The sequence below is a fragment of the Heterocephalus glaber genome, unplaced genomic scaffold, assembly GCF_053883595.1.
Source record: "Heterocephalus glaber isolate CG9 unplaced genomic scaffold, H.glaber_assembly_v1.0 deba00001594, whole genome shotgun sequence".
Taxonomy (NCBI): Eukaryota; Metazoa; Chordata; class Mammalia; order Rodentia; family Bathyergidae; genus Heterocephalus; species Heterocephalus glaber.
The window spans coordinates 15628204-15648353 of record NW_028258369.1 but is presented as its reverse complement, the minus strand read 5'-3'; the positions used below and the strand labels follow the sequence as shown (position 1 = coordinate 15648353).

At 38.4% G+C, this 20150-nt stretch overlaps 2 protein-coding genes across 4 annotated transcripts in view; one reads left to right on the top strand and one right to left on the bottom strand.

Moving 5' to 3' along the window:
* The window catches only part of Fancb (FA complementation group B), a 40417-nt gene extending 39869 nt beyond the window's left edge, over positions 1–548 (bottom strand). For both annotated transcript variants that reach the window (XM_004874860.3, XM_087193717.1), the window contains exon 1: positions 398–548. The gene's annotated coding sequence lies outside the window, so the exon portion shown is untranslated. The remainder of the gene's footprint in view (positions 1–397) is intronic.
* Positions 549–758: 210 nt separating this feature from the next.
* Mospd2 (motile sperm domain containing 2) overlaps positions 759–20150 on the top strand; it is a 43801-nt gene continuing 24409 nt past the window's right edge. For both annotated transcript variants that reach the window (XM_004874859.4, XM_004874858.4), the window contains exons 1-4: positions 759–955; positions 1113–1182; positions 17906–18061; positions 19635–19721. In XM_004874859.4, the coding sequence (XP_004874916.1) occupies positions 947–955; positions 1113–1182; positions 17906–18061; positions 19635–19721 (322 nt within the window). In that variant the 5' untranslated portion in view covers positions 759–946. The remainder of the gene's footprint in view (positions 956–1112; positions 1183–17905; positions 18062–19634; positions 19722–20150) is intronic.

The following is a 20150-nucleotide window of genomic DNA, read 5'->3' as shown; positions in this document are numbered from 1 at the left end:
GACGTTTTGCAGTTTTTATTTCAACTTTATGTAACCGTTAGGGCTTAACTACTTCAAAGATATCTTCCCTTCTAGCATCTCACACTCCAAATGTGAAGGACGTTGAGGTGAAGAAAATTTCAAGAGCAATAATCCCAGAATATATTTGGGTCCTAATTTTTTCCCCATTCCACAAATTCCCAATGATGAACGTCACCGTATTGTATACCTAAAACGTACCGATAAACTTGATGAATAAAATAATAATAACAATAATCCCAGAATATAGCAAGCAGTTAAAATCTACAGAATGACAGACCCCGGCCCCTAGATGCCTGCATCCTTCCCGCTCTCTCGCAAAGCAGGAACATGGGGTGAAGTCCTGTCCGATAGGCCCTCCGTGCCAACGCTGCCTTACCTCAGCAAAGCCTCCACACTGCCGAAGCCCTCTGCAGAGACCGCATCCAGCCACTCCAAAGCTCCCGCCAGCGCGCTGCATTCTGGGAGGCCCCGCCCTGAGACTGCGTGAGGGCAGAGGAGGTGGAGCCTGCCGCGGCTGCTTGGAGACGATTGCCCAGGGAGGCTGAGGAGGCGGGACCTCCAGGGATTATTGCAAAAAACTAAAGGCAGACCCTGAATCCTAGGGCGGAACTCAAAGGGGAAGCGCCGGCGCCAGCGCGGCTAGCGAGGGCGGGACCACAGTGCATCGCCGTCAGGAGAAGGGGCCCAAACGAGAAACCAACGGGACCGAGCCCGAGGGCTTAGTCCCGCCTCCACGCCCAGGCGGCCGCATCGGATTGAGCGGTGCGGCGGTACTTCCGTCTGCCTTCTGGTGTCACGCGACACCGCCCCTCCCTCACCCTTCTCTGTCTACCTCTGGGCGGGACTGGCGGGTGATGAGATACTCTGGCGGCGAGTGGAAGGGGTGAGGGCTACACCTACCGTAATCACGTCCAAGATCGCGGTCATGGCCGAGGTGAGGAGCTGACTGCACCACCGCTGGCCCTTTGGTCTTGGTCTCGGAGGCCTCCTCCCAGGACCGGGGTCAGCGTTCCCGGGCACAAGTGGGCTGGGCTGAGGGTAACCGGGATGGTGCAAGAAGTATCTAAGGTCCTGTGGTGTCTCCCATCCAGAATCCCGCTCAGAATAAAGCCAAGCTCATCAGTGAGACCCGGCGGAGGTTCGAAGCTGAGTTTGTGTCAGGTGAGCACCGCGTTCTCGAGGTTGAGAAAAATGTTCAATGTGCGTCCTCAACTTTACGAGGGTGTTTATCAGTGTCTCGCTCCAGTAGTGATGCTCAACGCATATCAAAGGTTTTGCTCTCCACAGCAAGCTGTATCTGCCTTTCCAAGTGGGCAGGTGGTGCGTCCAAAGCTTCTTTTAAAGGGTTAACGTAAGTTGGAAATCGGTGGCTTTCTAGCATCTCGAGTTTATGGAACTTGCAAGGCACTTGTTGCCGTAATACTATTGACATGTACTTAATAGAGTATGCCACTCTCTGATATTTTGCCAAATTCTACTTCTTACAGGCCAGCATACTACCCACAGTGCAGGCTCTTCCATACTAGAACAAATTCTATAATTCTCATCTCACACATACCTAGCAAAGTAGCTGTGAGCCTCGAATTGACCTACTAGTTGAACATACCAGATGACTCAGGTCCTTCAGTGGTCATGTACTTACCTGATGATTTAATACTTGCACAGTAATTTGTAAAAACATGCAGGGTAAGTTATTATAAATACAGAATTGAAGAAGGGTCTATATGTTGACTACCTCAAGACTGATTCTAATCCTGACTTTGTCACTAAATAGCTTGTCTATTCTGAGCCCATTTCCATACCTCTGAAATGCAGATAAGGTTAGGAAGATTTACTGAAAAAGTGTGTGTCAAACTACCAACCACAGGCTTAAAATATAGTAGGTTTTGAATGAATGCTTTTCGTCAGTAGTCATTTTGGTTACTGTGAGAGGAGTTGAGCTTCCATATCTTAACTTAAGTGCTCAGCTAAAGTTTCCTGCAATTTTAAACCATCCTAGATTATGCATCACTTGATGACCTAGAACAAATAAGGAAATCTGTTACAAATAACCTGGTCAGTAAATCTTTTCATGCCTCCTTGCCAGTTTTCTTCACACTCCAGACTGTACCAGAGAGTTGCAAAAGCACTTGATTCAATTTTAGCCCAGAGATCTCATTTCTAATAACATATCTGGTACCAGTAAAAAGAGAAATCCAAACACTTTCTGTAGAAATGTAGCTCATAGCTGCATGGTTTTTAGTATTTTACAAGTAACTCAAAACTAAACCTAATGAACCAGTGACATGACAACTGTCATTTACTTTATGCCCAAAGGAGGAAGCAGAAATATAGCAATAGATAAGGTCTTAAAAGTCATCTTGGTTCAGCCCTCTCATTTTTAAAATGAGAAAAGTGTGGTATGGGGAAAGTAAGTGTTTTGCTTAAAATCCCTGGTGTTAATGGCTTAACCAGGCCTAGTGCTCAGGCCTTCTGAATTTCACTAGAGTGATTTTTCAGCACTACCGTGATGTCAAATTAGATTGTGTTACTCTCCAGCCTGCAACCCTTCAGTTGTCTACCCACTCCATTTGGAATAAAATCTGTTTTTCGCGATGGTCTATAATCCAAGGCCACACGTGATTTGGATCTTGCATACCACTCCAGCCTCACCTGTTACCATTCTTCTTGCATAGTACAGATTTAACTCCTTCTAGCATTTAGAAACACACAGTGCAACCCAGTCAGTACACACATGCACACATTCACGTAATTAAAGCGCGAGTTAGATATGCTTATAGTCAGGCATAGTGGTGCCCACCTATAATCCCAGCACTATGGGAGGCTGAGGTGGGAGCATCACAAGTTCCATCACAGCCTGGGCAACTTAGTGACTTTTTGAGACCCTTCTCAAAATAAAAATGGGCTGGGGATGTAGCTCAGTGGTAAGGTCCTGGGTTCAATCCCCAGCACCACCCCCTCCCCAAAGAAGAATTCTTATTCTGAAAACATGTGACTCTGGTGTTTCTTCTATTTGACTTTTTAAAAATGCAATGACCCACAAAATTGACTTCGCAATCTAGAACATGATTCACGGTTTGAAAAATTTGACTACACTATTTCATTTGTGTTCTTCAAACAGAATGAGTCGGTTTCCATCTCGGGAACTTTCCATTTTTTCACTCTGCCTGGAAGGTTCTTCTCCCGTTAGTGTGCATGGCTGAGTTCTTTTTATTTTTTTCATTTCAAGGTTTAAGTGTATCTGAGAGGTCTTCACTGATTATTAAATAGCTTCCCTATCCAATTTATTTTATCTCCTTGGCAGCTGTTATCATAATCTGCAATTGTCTCGTTCATTTGTTCTTTGTTTCTTCCAGGAGTTTATGTTTGGGTTCTAGAGCAGCTTGTAGAAATTGAGGTCAAAGGCCTTGTGAATCTTACCTCTGAATACCTAGCACAGTTTGCAGTGCATATTCATTGAATGACTATAGCAGTGATTAAATATGCGTATTGGAAGATTAGACCAATTCTGAATTAAGAACTGTCCTAACTGGCTCCCTTTTCTCATCAAAATCTGGCAAAGAACAGCCCTCACAATATGTTTCGTAAAGACAAGCATTATTTCAAAGTAAAACACTGAATGGCATTTTGTATAGAGAGAATTTTGTCCTAAAATATACACTCAGGTATGTGTAAACCCATGTATTTGGGTTATCTGCTAGCAATTTCAAATATTAGAGACTTCCATGGGAAAGGAAAATAAAAATCATTAAAGATAGCCTTACCTTAAAGTTTCAGTTGTTTCCTAAAATACAACATCTGAAAAAGTCAGAGTTGGAAAATGGAAAAAAGGTTTTTTAATTTTCATGTGTTCTCCTTTTTAAGGTTGCTTTTTAGAACATCCACTTTTTTCTTCCTCTTTCACTGTTTCTGTAGTCATTAACAGTATTTTGCTTCATAAGAGGATTAAAGCAGACTTAAATTTTTTTTCTAAACAAAAATATTTAACATCATGCTGAGGGTGTAGCTCAGTGGTAAAGAGCTTGCCTTGCATGATCCCCAGTACTGCACAACAAACAAAAACAACTTATCATCTGCAGCTATGTCACTTCAAGCACTAACTAGATCCCAAAATTCCTTTAGAGGTAGATTCTTGGGAATTCCAAGAACATTTTTGTGTCCATAAAAGTTACCGTTTATGAATAGATTTTTTAACTGATAAAATAAAATAAAATAAAATAGAGGTCCATAATTACTGCTTTTTTTCCTCATTGTAACTGTGAGAAATTCCATGCTGAGTCTAAAATGAGAAACATTTCCTGTTCCTCTCCCTACTAGTGCCAAAGACAAGAAGACTAATCTCTTCTGGCAATAATTTATTCAGTTCCTCAAGCGTTCATTATATGCTTAATTCTGGGAAGCAGTGTCAGTATTAGAGAAAGGGCTGAAGGACAGAGCCCCTTCCCAAACTACTACAATCCAGTATAGGTATTAAAACAGATACCTGTCAAGCTTGAAGCAAATTGTATGGAGTAGTAAGAGTGCTAAAATGTTTTCTTAAGGTTCAAAGACAAAGGTGACTGCTGGTTGGTAGTTGCCTTAGCACAGAGAAGGAACTTCAAAGAAAAGGTGGTACTATAGTTTGGATCCTTTTCTTTGTGCTTTTTGTAGTACTGGGGGGCTGGACTCAGTACCTTTGCAATGAGCTACATCCTCAGGCCTTTTCATTTTTCATTGTGAGACAGTCTCACTAGGCTGCCCAGGCTGAGCTCGAACTTGTGATCTTCCTGCCTCAGCTTCCCACAGTGCTGGGATTACAGGCATGGGCTACCATGCCTCACAATGGTTTGGATCTTTAGTGTCCCCCAAAGGTTTGTGTAGTTAAAAACTTCACCCGTGGGGTGCTGCTCTTGGGAGGTAATGGACTCTTTAGGAGGTAGGGCCCAGTAGGAGGTCTTTGGTCACTGGGGGACGTTCCCTTGAGAGGGACTTTGGGACTCTAGTCCTTTCCCTTTCCTCTCTATTGCTCCCTGGCCATGAAATGAACAGTTTTGCTCCACCGCAAGGTCTCACCATGAGGTGCTGCCTCGCCTCAGGCCAAGAACTAATCAGGTGAACCAATTATGGACTGTACTCGGCTCCAAAACTGAGAGCCACAGTAGCCCTTTTCTCTGATTATCTCAGCTCCTATATTTGTTATAGTGACAGAAAGCTACCAAGTGGTGTTTCTCCCCAATTTGAAACCATGGCTATGTAGAGAAGGTGATTCAGGTGATTCAGATAGTCCGAGTCAAGGCACGAAGGTGCAAAGCTATGTTTAGGAAGCAAGAGGAGTCCACTTTGGCAAGATTTAAGGAGAGAAGCGCACATGGCTAAAGACAGCGGGACTCTAGCACACAGAGCCTTACACAGGTGACGTGTTTGTACTTCTATGAGTGTGGACAACTATTGAGATATTTGTGGATTTTGTTCCTTAAAGTATATAAATCTATTTAAGTGAATTTGGTTGATATTTTATAAAGTCTGAGGAAGCCTCCATCAGCTTCCATCCAGAGATAGCTCTGATTTACAGCAGGTACATTTTTTCCAGCCTCTTTTCTACCTGTTTAAGAAAGCAGAGTTAAAAGACCACTGCGTGTATAGTTTTGTGTATTACATTTTTTATTGACATCAACTTTATTTTCCCATATTTATAAAATAGGCAACGGTGTGCGTGCGTGCGTGTGTGTGTGTGTGTGTGTGTGTGTGTGTGTGTATTTGGGGTGGGTATTATAGAACTGTAGAAATGATCCCTGAAAGTATAGCCTTAAGGGGGTAGGTATTATGAATGGGATCCCCCATTGCACATGCTAAGCAAGCACTCTACCATTGAGCTATATACCCAGCCTTTTTTCTTTTTATTTTGAGGCAGGATCTCAGTAAGTTGCCCAGACTGGCCTCCAACTTATGATCCTCCTGCCTCAGCTTCCCAGAGTACTGAGATTAAAAGCATGCACCATCATACCCCACTATCATTTCTTAACTGATGGCTCTTTTAGTTCGTATTTAATTGCTAGTAAGGGTGAACCTCTTTTCTTATATTTGCATTTATCTGTACTTTAAGCATTTTTTTCATTGGTATGGCTTTTTATATTAGCATGGGCTTTTTTGTTTATGTCTCTTTTACTTATTTTTGCAGCTTTTGAGTAGATTCAAAATTATCCATTGTTTTATGATTCCTTTTATTGCTATCAAGTAATTTTCTCTTATTTTTCTACTTGTCTACTTTTTCTTTTGGTTTTCATTTTAATTTTTAATATACAGAATGTATAAAACATGAATAAATCAAACAACCATGTACCTACTCCTCAGCCAAAGAATAGAACCTCCCAGCACCTTAGAAGCCTCCTATGGACCCGAATCCCTCCCGTTCAGCAAACAGTTCCATCCTACACTAGGTGATGTTCATTCTCTTTCTTTTTATTAGTTTTACCACTTGCAGAGTATTTCTCACCAACACTTTATTAGGGTTTGCTTCTTTTTGAACTTTAGAAAAAGATGAATATATATTTTTACAGTAATTCAATACTATATGACTGTGTAGTAGTTCATAGAATGGATATCCCAATTGATGGATTTAGGATTGTTTCTAAGTTTTGTATCATATACAGTGCTACTGTGAACATTTCCTATATGTGTCTGGTGCACACATGCAACAGCTTCTCTAGGGCAGTGGTTCACAAAGTTGATCCAGGAACTGGGGTTTCTTGAGACCATGTCAAGAAGTTTGAGAGGTCAGAACTGCTTTTATGATAAAACTGAAACATGGGCTGAGGACGTGGCTCAGTGGGTAGCACTTGCCTTGCATCACAGAATAAGTGTAATACTAAAACTTCATTTTCCTTGTTTACTCTTTTTGAGGAGCATAATAGTGGCACTTTCCACAGACTACATGGTATATGATGATGTCATTTTACTGATGGCTGGTAGAGTGTGTGTTCACGTGTTCTCATGTTCATAATTGTCTTCATTTTAATAATACAGTAACTGGTGGTAAATATAATTTATATAGACAAAAAGCTCTTGAAGAGTTGTCAGTTATTTTTCAGAATGTAAAAGAGGTCCTAAACCAAGAAGTTTGATAACTGCTGCTCAAGGATTTGTACCCAAAAGTGAAATGGGAGGTCATATTATAAGCACATTACCTAATTTTCCTAGGTAATGCCAAACTCTTTCCCAAAATGATCATGCCAGTTTTCATTTTGATCAGTAGTATTTGAATGTCCTTGTTTTTCCACGTCCTATAATTTCATACTTTTATTACTTTGTGCCCTTTGGATGGAAATGTTGGGTTATCTCGTAGTTTTAATTCGCATCTCTCTGAATGCCAGTGCGGTTGAGCATTTCTATATATATATACATACATATATATATATATATATATATATATATATATGTATATGGCCTTTTGTTCTTCCATATAAATTTTAGAATTGAATTACCATGTTTCTGCAAAAGTTTAAAACAAGTTTTTGTTTAGATTTTGGGTGGAACTGTGTTAAATCAGAAGATGATTTTTCAGAAGAATTGACATGATGATTGACTATCCATCCAAGAACCTAAAATATATACTTCCTAAAGTCTTCCTTATTGAAAGATTTATATTTTGCTTCATAATGGTTAACCCATTTTAGGTTATATTTATTCATAGGTACTATGCATATTGTTGCTATTGCTACTTCAGTGGTGTGTCTTAAAATTTATTTTCTAAATGATGGTTGCTGATTCGTGAAAAATGCATTCGACTTTCTGACATGTATATTGAATTCTGAAATCTTATTTTTATTAATTTGAATAATTTATCTCTAGGCTAAGTTGTGATTTCTATGTAGATAATGATGTCACCTTCAAATATTAACAGTTTTCTATCTAGCTTCCCCAATTGTTACATCTTCCAGTGCTTTTCCTTTACTACAGTAGTTGGAACATTTAGAATATTCTTAAATAGAAAGAGTGAAAAAAGCCTACTTGTCTGATTTCTGATTGTGTAAAGAAAACTTGGAATATGTCACCTTTAAGTGTGATCTTTGTAAATATTTTTTATTGAAATGAAGAAGTTTCCGTGTGTTATTTTGTTATTGATGTTAATTATTGGGGATTGAGCCCAGGGCCTTCACACTGAGCTATATGCCAGCTCTTTTTATTTTGATACAGGGTTTTGCTAAGTTGCCCTGGCTGGACTTAAACTTGTCATTTACCTCCCTCGGCCTCCTAGAGTGCTGGGGTTGCAGGCATGTCCCACCACACCCGGCTCCTTGTATTCTTTGTTTGGTAGTTTGGGGTTTTATTTGTTTGTTTGTTTTGTTCTCCTCAACTCTGATAATTGAATTTTACCGAATTCTTTACCTGGTACACACATTTATTATATCTGATAAAATTTCATTTGGACTTTCTTCTTTAATCTGTTAACATAATTATATTGCTCAAGTTTTTAAAATAAATTTCTAGATTTAGTTTACTAATAGTTTATCCAAGAATTTTACATCTGTGTTCTTGAATTGGCCTGTAAGTTTCTTCTTTTTTTTATATTTTTCTTGTGAAATATTGACATCAGTCAAGATTGCATGAGCTTAGAAGTATTTCTTGTTTTCTGTTCCCTGGAAGCTGTGTTCATCATTTAGCTCTAATCTGATTCCACAAATTTACCACCTACTGCAATTTACTATTTTTGCTTTATGTGTCAGTGTTTGTTTACTTGCCATATATTTATTAATACTTTGATTTGCCATTCTTTCTTGAGCTTCTGATCTTATATCTGGAATCACCATTTCATCTAACATATAATTACTCTGGTGGGATCTGTTGTAAACTCTCTGAGTTTTGAAATTGTCTTTATTTCCCTAGTTATTTTTCTTTGTTTCATTTTGTTTCATTTCAGATTTTTTCTTGAAGTAAGCAATTCATTTTGCAGAATACCTTCATTTTATGGGACTGAAGGAGGCAAAATGATCACAGAACCATGAAACTTAATATCCTAACTGCAAGAAAAGAGAATTTCATAGATAGGATTATCAGTAGTAAATGGAAGGAACCCTTGTAGGTAAAGGGTGCATATAATAGAGATTGTCCTTATCCACTCCACTCTCTAGAAAGAGAGTGGACATTTAAAATGTAACTACTGCCGGGGATTTAGCTCAGTGGTTTCGCCACCTGCTGCACGAGCGCAAGGACCCGAGTTCGATCCCTGGTACCGAAAAAAAAAAGCAAAAAAATAAAAAAGTAAAATGTAACTACTATTGAGTACTTGTCATAAGTGTCTACATTTAGAACCATCAAAAGAACCAGGATTTATCTTTGTATCTGCAGTACCTAGTTTTGGTTTTGGTTGACATGTGGTGGCTTCATAAATTAGTCTTCATAACTGAGTTATGATTATCTCTAAGAGAGAAAGCCTTTAAAAGAAAAGAACTAAAAAAGAAAAAAAAAACAAAACAAATGACTCAATCAAAAAATGGACAAATGAACTGAATAAACACTTCTCAAAAAGAATACAGAGAGCTAGAGAGGGGTGAAGGGGTTGAAGGGAGGGCAGGGGAATAGGGAAAAAATAAAAACCAAGGTGGATTATGTAAAGGTGCAAATTTCCAATGATGAATGTCATTGTATTGTATACCTTAAATGTACTAATAAAGGCCCGGGCATTTAGCTCAGTGGTTCCGGCGCTGGCCTCCTAAGCGCAAGGTCCCAAGTTCGATCCTCTGCACGAAAAAAGAAAAAAAAAAAAAGTGAAATGTACTAATAAAATTAATTTTTTTTAAAAAAAGAATACAGAGAGCTAGTAAGTACATGATAAAAACATCTATCATCCTTAGCCAGTAGGGAAATGCAAATCAAAATAACTCTGACATTTCATCTTAGCCCAGTCAAAATTGGCTATCATCAGGAGTGCAAAAAACAACAAATGGTAGTGAGGATGTGGGGCTAAAGGAACTCTTCTACATTGTTGGTGGGAATATAAACCAGTATAACCACTTTGGCAATCAGTATGAGAATTCCTCAAAAAACTAAAAGTAGAAATTCCATTTGAGGCAGTTTTGGCTCCTAGATATATTCCTGAAAGTTTTAAACACGATATACTATGATAATACCTACATATCTATGTTTATAGCAGCTCAGTTCACAATAACTAAACTCTGGGAACAACCTAGAAGACCATTAAAGACAGATGGGTAAAGAAAATGTGATATAAATACACAATGGAATATTATTCCTCCATAAGGAATGAAATCATGTCATTTGCAGAAAATAGAAGGAACTTGAGAACATACTGTTAAATAAAATAATTCAGATACAGAAAGTACCATCATCTTTTTCCTGACTTTATGGGAATTATTCTAAAGTTTCATGACTCTTGCTGCATATGTTTAGAAGGTATACTAAGCTTTCACTATTCTGCAGTTTCCATCGTGGTGGGTTCATGAAACTACAGACTGTAGCAGAAGTAAAACTTAGAGTGTTGGAAAATTATTAATCCACAGGTTATTTAGAGGGGTGCGCTTCCTAAAATTTGTGTTTAGGCACTTTTTATTGTGGCTTATAATATAGTTGCTTAATGGTGTGAAAACCTGGTCTGTATGATCTAGCTTCTCTGACATTTTCTGAGACTTCTTTTATGACTTATTATAGAGTAAATATTTGCAAAGCTCCAGAAGCACAGATATAATATTCAAAAAGTATGTAGTCTGTATTTGTTGAGCAGGAAAGTCTACACACATACACATACATATATGTTTATTTATCTATATAGAATCAAGTTTCCGTATCTTCTAAAACCTTAAGGAATTTTTTGCTTGCTTTTTCTGTGTACTTCTGAAAGAGATTTGTTAGAATCATTCCAGATTGTTTGTGGATTTCTTGTTTCCTTTATAATTCTGGGAGCTTTTGCTTTATCTTTATTGTTAGGTAGGTTTTTATGTTGTGAGTTCCTAATTGTTTTCACTGTTCCTTTTATGAATAGTTGTGGCCCTTTTTAAATGTAGTAAAGCCTTTCATTCTAAATAATATTTGGTCTAATGAAAGTATTACCAACATAGAATTATTTCTGGTTAGTAATTTTTTTGTATACATTTTTCCATCACTTTTTTTCTCTCTCTTTTTGTGGTGCTTGGGGTCAAATCCAGAGCCTCATGCATGCTAGGCAAGTGCTCTACTATTGAACTATAGCCCCATCTCCTCTATCTCTTTATTTTCAACCTTTCTACATTAATTTATTTTAGGTTAGTCTCTTGTAGGCCACAAACATTAATATTTTTAAAAATTTAATCTGATAGTTAATGCATATAATTTGCTTATATTTGTAGTAACTGTTGATAAAATTTGAATTATTTCTGCCATCTTCCTATGTGTTTCCCAGTTATCTTGATTTTTTTGAGGCAAGGTCTTGCTACATAGTCCAGGCTGACCTAAATTTGCTGAGATCTTCCTGTCTCAGTCTCCGGAGTGCTGGGATTACAAGCATATGCCACTGTGCCTGGCTATGATGCTTTTTTGTTTGTTTGTTTCCTGCTTCTTGCTACAGAGAATTTTTTATTCAATCCCTCTTTCATTCTTTCACTAGTTAACCTTAAATATTCACATTTAAAACAACAAAATCTAAAGTTAATATCTCTACTTTCATATTGAACAGGATCTTGTAATGTTTTACTTTAAATTTCCCTTATTCCTATTATTAATGCTGTTGATTTTTTCTTCACTAATTTGCCCATTTCTTTGCTTTCCATTGCTTCTTGCATCTGTTTCCCTTCGACATTATACTTATTAGTTAATTAATTTTCAAATTGTAAAATATGAACTGTATGTATTTATGGTATAAATGATATTTTGACAAATTTATCTCTCAATTATATAGGATAATTTATCAGTATGACAAGGAAGCCAGATGTGGTCGTGTACTCGTGTAATCCCAACAGTCAGGAGGCCAGCCTGAACTATATAGCGAGATCCTGTCCCAAAAAACAAAAACAACAAAATGACAAGGAAAATACAAGATACAGTTGAAGGTTTGGCAGTCATAGGCTTGTGAGAGCAACAGCTTAATAATACAACAAAAGAAATGAGGCTTTTATGGGAAGATTAAGGGGGATTTCAGTTCATTTGTAACATTCTTATCCTTTTATTACAAAAACAAATCTGAAGCCAGCTAAGGTACTATTTGTTAGTTCTGGGTCTCCACTGCATAAGTATTTGATAGCATTTTTTCTGTTCTGTAACTTTTTAACTTTTCAAAAGGTGAGAGAATAAAGCAATCCCTTATTGAAAATCTGGGCCTTCAAGGAACTCAAGGGCTACTAGGAACAAACTTATAAGGGGCTAATCATTCAGTAACAAAGATGTAATGTACATCTGCTGTGTGTCATGGGTGGGGGTTAGGGTGAATGGACAGGTGACTTTCCAAACAACGAGACCTAGAGCTTGGACAGGAGAAAGCCTCAGTCAGTCACGTCCCCACATGCTGTCCCTCACATCTGGCAACAGCCTTGGCATTATGGATGTGATCTGAGGAGCTGTTCCCTTAAAATGACCTTTTCTCACGAGCATTATTAATGTACTGCTTGTGATGCAACTGGCCTCACGTTCTCCCATTTGACCCAGAAGAGCCAAACAGAAGATAGTAGATAGTGTGTTCACACCAGAGCCTGAAGCAGAATCCACAATATGCAGCAGTAGACCAAGTCCTTAATACCTCATTAGCCCAGATAACTGGCCGGTGAGTGAAGAGAGCCCGGAGAACAGTATTGAAAGTTGAGCTTTTCTTGCTCAGGACTGCTAAGGAATCTAGCTCTTGAAAAATAGCAACTGAAACAGAAAGCACCCTTCTTCTCTGCAATAGACCAGAAAAATCCTGCTTTTCTACAGTCCACCAACTTAGAATGTTTTTTCTATTTTTAAGAAGGTAAGCACACAAACACCCAAGGAAGTACCAGCAACAGAGGACCTCTGTGGCCCTCAGAGCCTAGGATATTCAGATACTTACCATCTGGTCCTATACAGAAAAAAATTGCCAATCCTTCAGTAGACTGGTGGTTCTCAAATTGTGGTCCCTGTACCACCAGCATCAGCATCATGTAGGAGCTTGTTACATATGCCACTTCATGGATCCCACCTTGGATTAGACACCCTAGGGATGGAATGTAGTACTCTGTGTTTTATCAGGCCCTTCCTAGTGGTTCTGAGACATGCTGAAGTTTGAGAATCAGCACTGTAGGCCAATGGCTTAATCCCATCATGAAAGATCACCTCTCACCAGGTCTTACTGATGGCTTCACACCAAAGTAAAAATTTAAGATAGGTTGTAGCCAACTAGCAGAGGATGCCCCTAAGGAAATACATTGTTATTTTGGCTGGATCACTCCCATTTTTGATACTTACACAGTCCAGCCAATAGAAATACTCCACCTAATATAAATGCTCTTCCCAGGCCCTGTCAGGACTCTCAGTGGATCCATGCTCAGAGTCGTGGGAGGATAAGAAATCAGATGTTTTAAACTGCTATCATGATCTAGAGTTGTATGATTGCTGCTTTTGAACATTATGATGCCCAGTTAGTAACTTATCTAGCCAGGTACGATGGCACACACCTGTAATTCGAGCTACTCAGGAGGCTGAGGCAGGCAGATCAAAATTTAAACAAAGAGCTGGTGATATAGTTTAGTGTGAGGCCCTGGGTTAAGTCACCAATACTGGGGAAAAAAATTGTCCTCTAATTTTCAATATCAGAATACTTTTGTATTTTTTCCATGTTTATCTGAAATGTTGACACATTTATAATAACAAATTTGTAAGATTTTCTTAACTAGTTAACTGGAAGTAAATTTGAATTTAGTCTTTCATGGTTGACATTCTACTTCATATTAATAGAAATCCATTTATATAGTGTTTAAATTTTTCAATATTCTTGATCTTTCAAAGACTATAGGTAGGCAGTTCGTATCTGCATTTTACAGAGAAGAAAGTAAAGCCCAAAGGAACTTGCTCAGTCTGCCTATACATGGCAGCATGGCCCTTCTGATTCCATCACTCTACCCCATATCCTGAATGTGGAGTAGAAATGTTTCACATTTGTGAACCTTAAAACACAGTATCTAACCTGTTGGTGATGACACTCTGTTTTACAAGTAAGAATTATAGTCTCTTTATCTTGTAACACAGTTTATTTTTTTTAAGTATGTTGTGTAGAAGAGAGATAAAAAGCTGAGAGAGAGAAATAATCTTTAACCCAGAACATTTAGTTCTGTCTGTCCCTAGGGGTCAGTTGCCATTGTCATGTGGATTATGGCATGCTAGAGTTAGTTATTTGGTGATGATTACGCTCAGATAAATATAAGGCCAATTTACAGAGAAAAACTTGTATAAGAACAAATATTTAAAATGAAATGGGTCAATGAACCAGAGGTGTGGTATGCTCATAGTTTTATTAATGTTAGTTTGTGGTGTTTTTACTAGTCCGTAGCAAGATGAAAGTAATAAAGATAAAGTATTATGAGAATATAATATATCTATGTAGAAAACTAAACCTTTCATCATCTCTACACTTTAATCATTGATAGACAAAGTCTTTCAAAATGATGTGCTAGGTATGTGTATGCAGTCATGTACTTTTATATCTTCAAATGTCTTTTAAGCATACATCTTTAGCTACTTCCTGTAACAACTTGTCATAGTCTGTTTTGTGCCACTATAACAAAATACCCCAGACTGGTTAATTTCTAAAGAGCAGAATTCGTTTTCTCTGAGTTTTGGAGGCTGGGAAGTCCCAGATCAGGGCGCCAGCGTTGTCTGCTGAGCCCCTTCTTGATGAGCCCCTCAAATGGCAGAAAGCAGAAGGGCAGTCTAGCTAACAGTGTGTGAAGCCTCTTTGTTTGTTTGCTTGGATTTTTGTTTTTTGAGAAGTGACCTAGACTCTCCCATTCCCCTGGCCTCAGCTTGTAGAATACAAAGCCTCTTCTATGAGGGCCTTCCTCCCATTAAGAGAGAAGCCCTCATGACCTAACTACCTCTTACAGGCCCCACTGGAGGAGGCCTGTTCAAACCCTTCTGGACTCACCAAAGAATTGGTTTACTGAAAATACCCAGTCACCTAAGGGCTCAGTTGTCTGAGGGCTGTGTTTGAACACAACAAATGTTGTCATAAGCACAGTGAGTTATTCCCTCTTGGCCTTGTTTCTGGCCCCTGGGTCATGCTTAGCTTGAGTGCTCAGTTTTCTTTATGCATCTTCTGTCTGCCTTTGCCTCCCTTGACTTTCTCTTTCTCTGTCTTATTCTCTCTCTCCCCTCTGTTTCATCCCCTTGTCTTCTACTGCCTTCTGCCTTCACTTTTCTCCTGTCTCTCTCCCAAGCCCCACATGCTCCCCTCTTCAGTCATCTGTCTCCCCCCACTTCCGGTTTTCATTTGTTGGTCCAGAGCTAAATAGTGAAAAATCAGCATTTCATGTGTGAGAACATGTCTGTTAACAACAATAATTAATCACTTTAATATTAGTGGAAGCTTCTAATTTCAAAGATATACTTCCTTGAAAGCTATCAAAGACCACTGGGCTTTAAATTTCTTAGTAATGGGCACTATCTTGTTTATGCTATCCCTCGTGATAGTATTACCAATAGTAATGGTAACAATGTTTTATTTTTCTTATTCTGGCTGATCACTGAGATTTTACCACTTGCCAAATATTATTATAAGTAGTTTTCAGTGTAGTCTGGGACCTAAGGGCTGCCTAAGACTTTCAGAAGCCTAGAGGTCGAAACTATTATCATATGATAATACAGTAAATTTTACTAAATCTTGACCTTGATACATGTCCTTTTAACCTTGTGTGAGAAAATTGGGAAGTACACATAAAACACTGCGTGGTACCTTCGAGTTGCCAACTGTATCAGTCACCTTTTTCATAGACCACTATATTTGTTTGGAAAAAAATGACTCATCAGGAAACCATTGCTATGCAGACTTAGGTACAGTATTTTGCAGAATATTTTCCTGCCTTTTTAGCCCTTGTTTCCCCGAAAATAAGACCTAAGCAGAAAATAATCAGCCTTGAAAAGCAGAGATCAACAATGCCAGCCCCAATCAGCCTATCCTTGCCTTACCTGCCATCACTGTTCTCTTGTTCGGTGGCTACTCTGTAAGGCAGGTAAGGCAGGGATAGGCTGACTGGGGCCAGTAGTTTTGACCTCTACTTTTCAAGGCTGATTATTTTCCACTTAGGTCTTATTTGGGGGCGGGGGGCGGGGAACGGCATTATCTCTGGGGCCCTGAAATAAAGGCAATGCAAATGAAGAGGGGTAGAATCTATAAAACTTGGCAGCTGACTAGATGAGAAAGAAGAGGAAATGAAGCCTGAGAATTTTCCTGAGGTTTTGCTTGGGCCCCTGGGAAAGATAGATAGCTGAGGAAGAACAACATTGAGACAAAATAGATTATGTTGACAAATGTTTACTGAAGAAGGCCTTTTCATTGATGCTACTCTCATCCACTTCCGTGGATTCTTAGGACATACAGGCTCTGGGCCTTTACTGCCTATTTGGAAAATATGGCATGCGTGCCAGTAACTGTAATTCAAGTTCAGAACTAAGTGCCTTGAGAAAGGCTTGGTTCAAGTCCTATTGCTTTTGACAGAGGGTACAGAGGGAATTTCATGGAAGAGGAAGCAGCTGAAAGGAGGGTTTGCATAATGTGTGCGGATGATTATACAGAGATAAGGAGAGTTCATTTACAAGAAGATAGAAGAGGGCAGGTAAGGAGGAATATCTGATATAAAGGTTAGGCGGAAAATAATATGTATCTTGGCAGACAATGAGGAAATTATTTTGAAAATAATTATCCCGAGAGCTAGGGAAGTAACTCAGAGGTACTGCGCCTGCCTGGCAAGCACAAGGCCTTGAGTTCGATTTCCGGTACTGGAAAAAAGAAAATAATTATCCCAATAAATTATTTGAAATGTTGTCCTCAGAGTCTGAAAATAGCAAATACCGTAATGTTGCATATGTGATTAGTTTTTTATGACACTTGATAAAGCAGCTGTCTTTTTTGAATAACTAGGTTATTTCTGTATAAAAAATTATTTTCTGGCAACTGCCTTAATAATTTCAAGTTCATAAAATTGATCTCAGATGTTGGTTGTAATTTTAGAGGATTATGCTGAATATTTTACTATGGTCATATTTTTAGGGTTGTTTGTTTTGATACAAGGTCTCACTGTGTGGCCCAAGCTGGTCTCAAACTCATGGACTCAAGTGGTCCTCCTGCCTAAGCCTCCTGGCTAGGTGGGAGTACGGGCATGTGCCACCACACCAGACTATACACTTAGTCTGCAGTCTTTACATAACTTTGTTCTCCTCTCATTTAGAAATTTTATGAAACTTTTAACATGTTCTCACTGGCTTGAATCACTAGTGACATGCATAACTGTCCCATCAGATGGCTTGTACCACTGGTGGTGCAAACAGTTCTAACCACTGTTGTCACTCTTTTTACTCCTAAAATTAAAAAGCTGCCCAGTGGGATAGTCATGCATGTACCACCCACCCAGCAGTGAGACATGAATTACAGCCCTGTCATGAATGTGTTAAATTGCATTTTCATCTGAATTATGTTCCTATGTCTAGCCTCAAAAAGCTTGGCTTTCGAGCCAGGTGTGGTGGTACACACCTGTAATCCCAGCTCTCTGGAGGCTGAGCTAGGAGGATTGCTGTGAGTTTGAGGTCAGTGTAGGCTACTGGGTGAGTTCAAGGGCAGCCCAGACAGTATCTCAAAAAGAAAAAAACAAAGCTTGACTTTGTCCCAGGTCTTTTGTCTCCTTTGGCATTAGTGTTTATTATTTTTCGTTGCAGAATTAATCTAATTTGAATGTTTATTGCTGTTTTCCCCTAGATAAGTCAGAAAAATATGATCCACGAGATGTTGAAAGACTACAGCAAGATGATACCTGGGTTGAAAGTTACTTACACTGGAGACATAATGTTGTGGACGATACACTGAAGATGATTGATGAGAGTTTTCAGTGGAGAAAAGAGTTTTCTGTCAATGGTAAACTGTTCAGTTTAACTTTGATGAAGTGTCACCTGCATGAGTGTTACTATTTTGCATTTATCTGATTGTGTATTAGTACATGCTGTGAGCAGTCATCATAAACACCAGAATCTATGTATTTATAAAGATCTAATAATACTTTCAAAGGAAAAGCTTTGAAAAAATCTTATAAAAGTACGATGATTCATAAGGAAATCAAATTATCAGGAAGCAGAATCACACTCAACAGTGGTCTCCTAATCTGTGTTTAGTTGAATACCATTAAACAACAGCAAGACAGTATCTTCTCTACTAGCTTGAGAAATAAGGAGACACTGGTTTTCTGAGTTATTGCCCATATCTTTCCCTGTCCCCCGAGTTCCTTGTGTTTATGAGTATTTCACGTAGAATTGCTAAGTGCATGGGGATCCCAGAAAAGCAAGCTTAGCCCCAAGGTACTTATTGCAGCCATCTCTTGAACTTCTCAAGTTTTAGATCCACTGTTAGATTGGAAATTTCTCCCCAAAAATGAGAGTTTTAAATCTTGGAGGGAGTTTTAAAATGATGTTCAAATATATGAAGAATTTCCCTTCTTAAAGATTTAATAAGAAACTGGCATAACTGTCAATTTCAATTAGCTATAAAGAAGGATTCCCTGTCCTGGAAGATTATAGACTCTGGAGTGACTGAGTCTGAAGACCTAACATAAACAGTCAACACATAAATCTAGAGTAGATTTGCAGTCTTTCTACTTGTACAAGGAATCCTTGAGGAAAAGACTATCTAAGAAATGAGGTGATTAGAAATATAAAACCTATTCAGCAAACACTAAAGCACTTATTAGTCAAGAAAAAAAAAAGTATAAACCTGATATTTTTAAGTCATTGAAGTACAGAATAAACCTTTAAGCTAAACACTACTTGTGTTCTCATTTAGAATTGATAGTTTCTGGTGGCCCAGAGCAGAGATATGATGGGGTGGGGTGTGGAAAGAGAATTTCCTACAAATATTCCTTCTGATATGCAGGTTCATGGAGTGAAGGAAACAAAAGCTTTGATGTTTGCTGCCTGTTCTTATTTTCCACCTGCCCCAAGGTTGTGAAGTGCCTTAGAGTCTATTAGATACCAAACTTTGCATAAAAGTACCATTTTACTAGGAAAACTGAAGTAATTTTTTTCATTAATTCTGAGGCTATGTTACTATTTAACAACATGGTTTTTTTTTTCCACCCAGGGCCTCATGTATGCTCAGGATGTATTCTGCCAGTGAGCTACATCCTGAGACCCTACTACGTTTCGCTGAAATTGTCTAGTAGTGATACAATAGTTCACAAGTTAAATTATCATGTGAAACATAAGCAGAATGTGGAAATGTAGCCATATAAATAAGAGCTGACATGTCAAAAGAAATGAACTTTTTCCATTTCTGTCACCTGTTTGTCCTTAGCTTGTTTCCTTTTTTATTGCCAGAGTTCTTGTTGATGTTTGAATAAGTGATATCTTTTCTTTATTTCAGAGCTGCTACATAACATTACCTTTACATTTTTAGGAACCTAAATTATAATTACTGATGAAAATTTGTCACTTTTTAGACCTTAATGAATCCTCCATTCCCAGATGGTTATTAGAAGTTGGTGCTATTTACCTCCATGGTTATGACAAAGAAGGAAACAAATTGTGTAAGTATATTTAATTTATGCACTGGCTTTTCAAGATTTAAATGCAGGTATCTGTCTCAGTTGAATTAGTAATTAGCAGAACTTTCTCCACATGTAGCATATGGAAAGTCATGCATTTGAGGATCATTAGGACCATCTTTACCAAGTGTCAGATACTAGTAGTTGTGCACACTGTTTGCATTTTAATAAAGTAGGTGATAAAAGTAAATGGTGCATCCTGTAACAGAGCCAAAATATTTGATGTAGTCATTGTCTTCTTTCTAATTTAACTATACATGGTGTTAACATTTGACCCGGTATTTTTATGGAAATCACAAAAGGTTGCTAAATGGACTTTATTCATGTCTCCCATCATCTTCTCCCCTTAGCTTTTTCTGAAAGGAGTGTAATAACAAGAGGAATGGTAACAGTCATTTCTGTTGCTCAAGT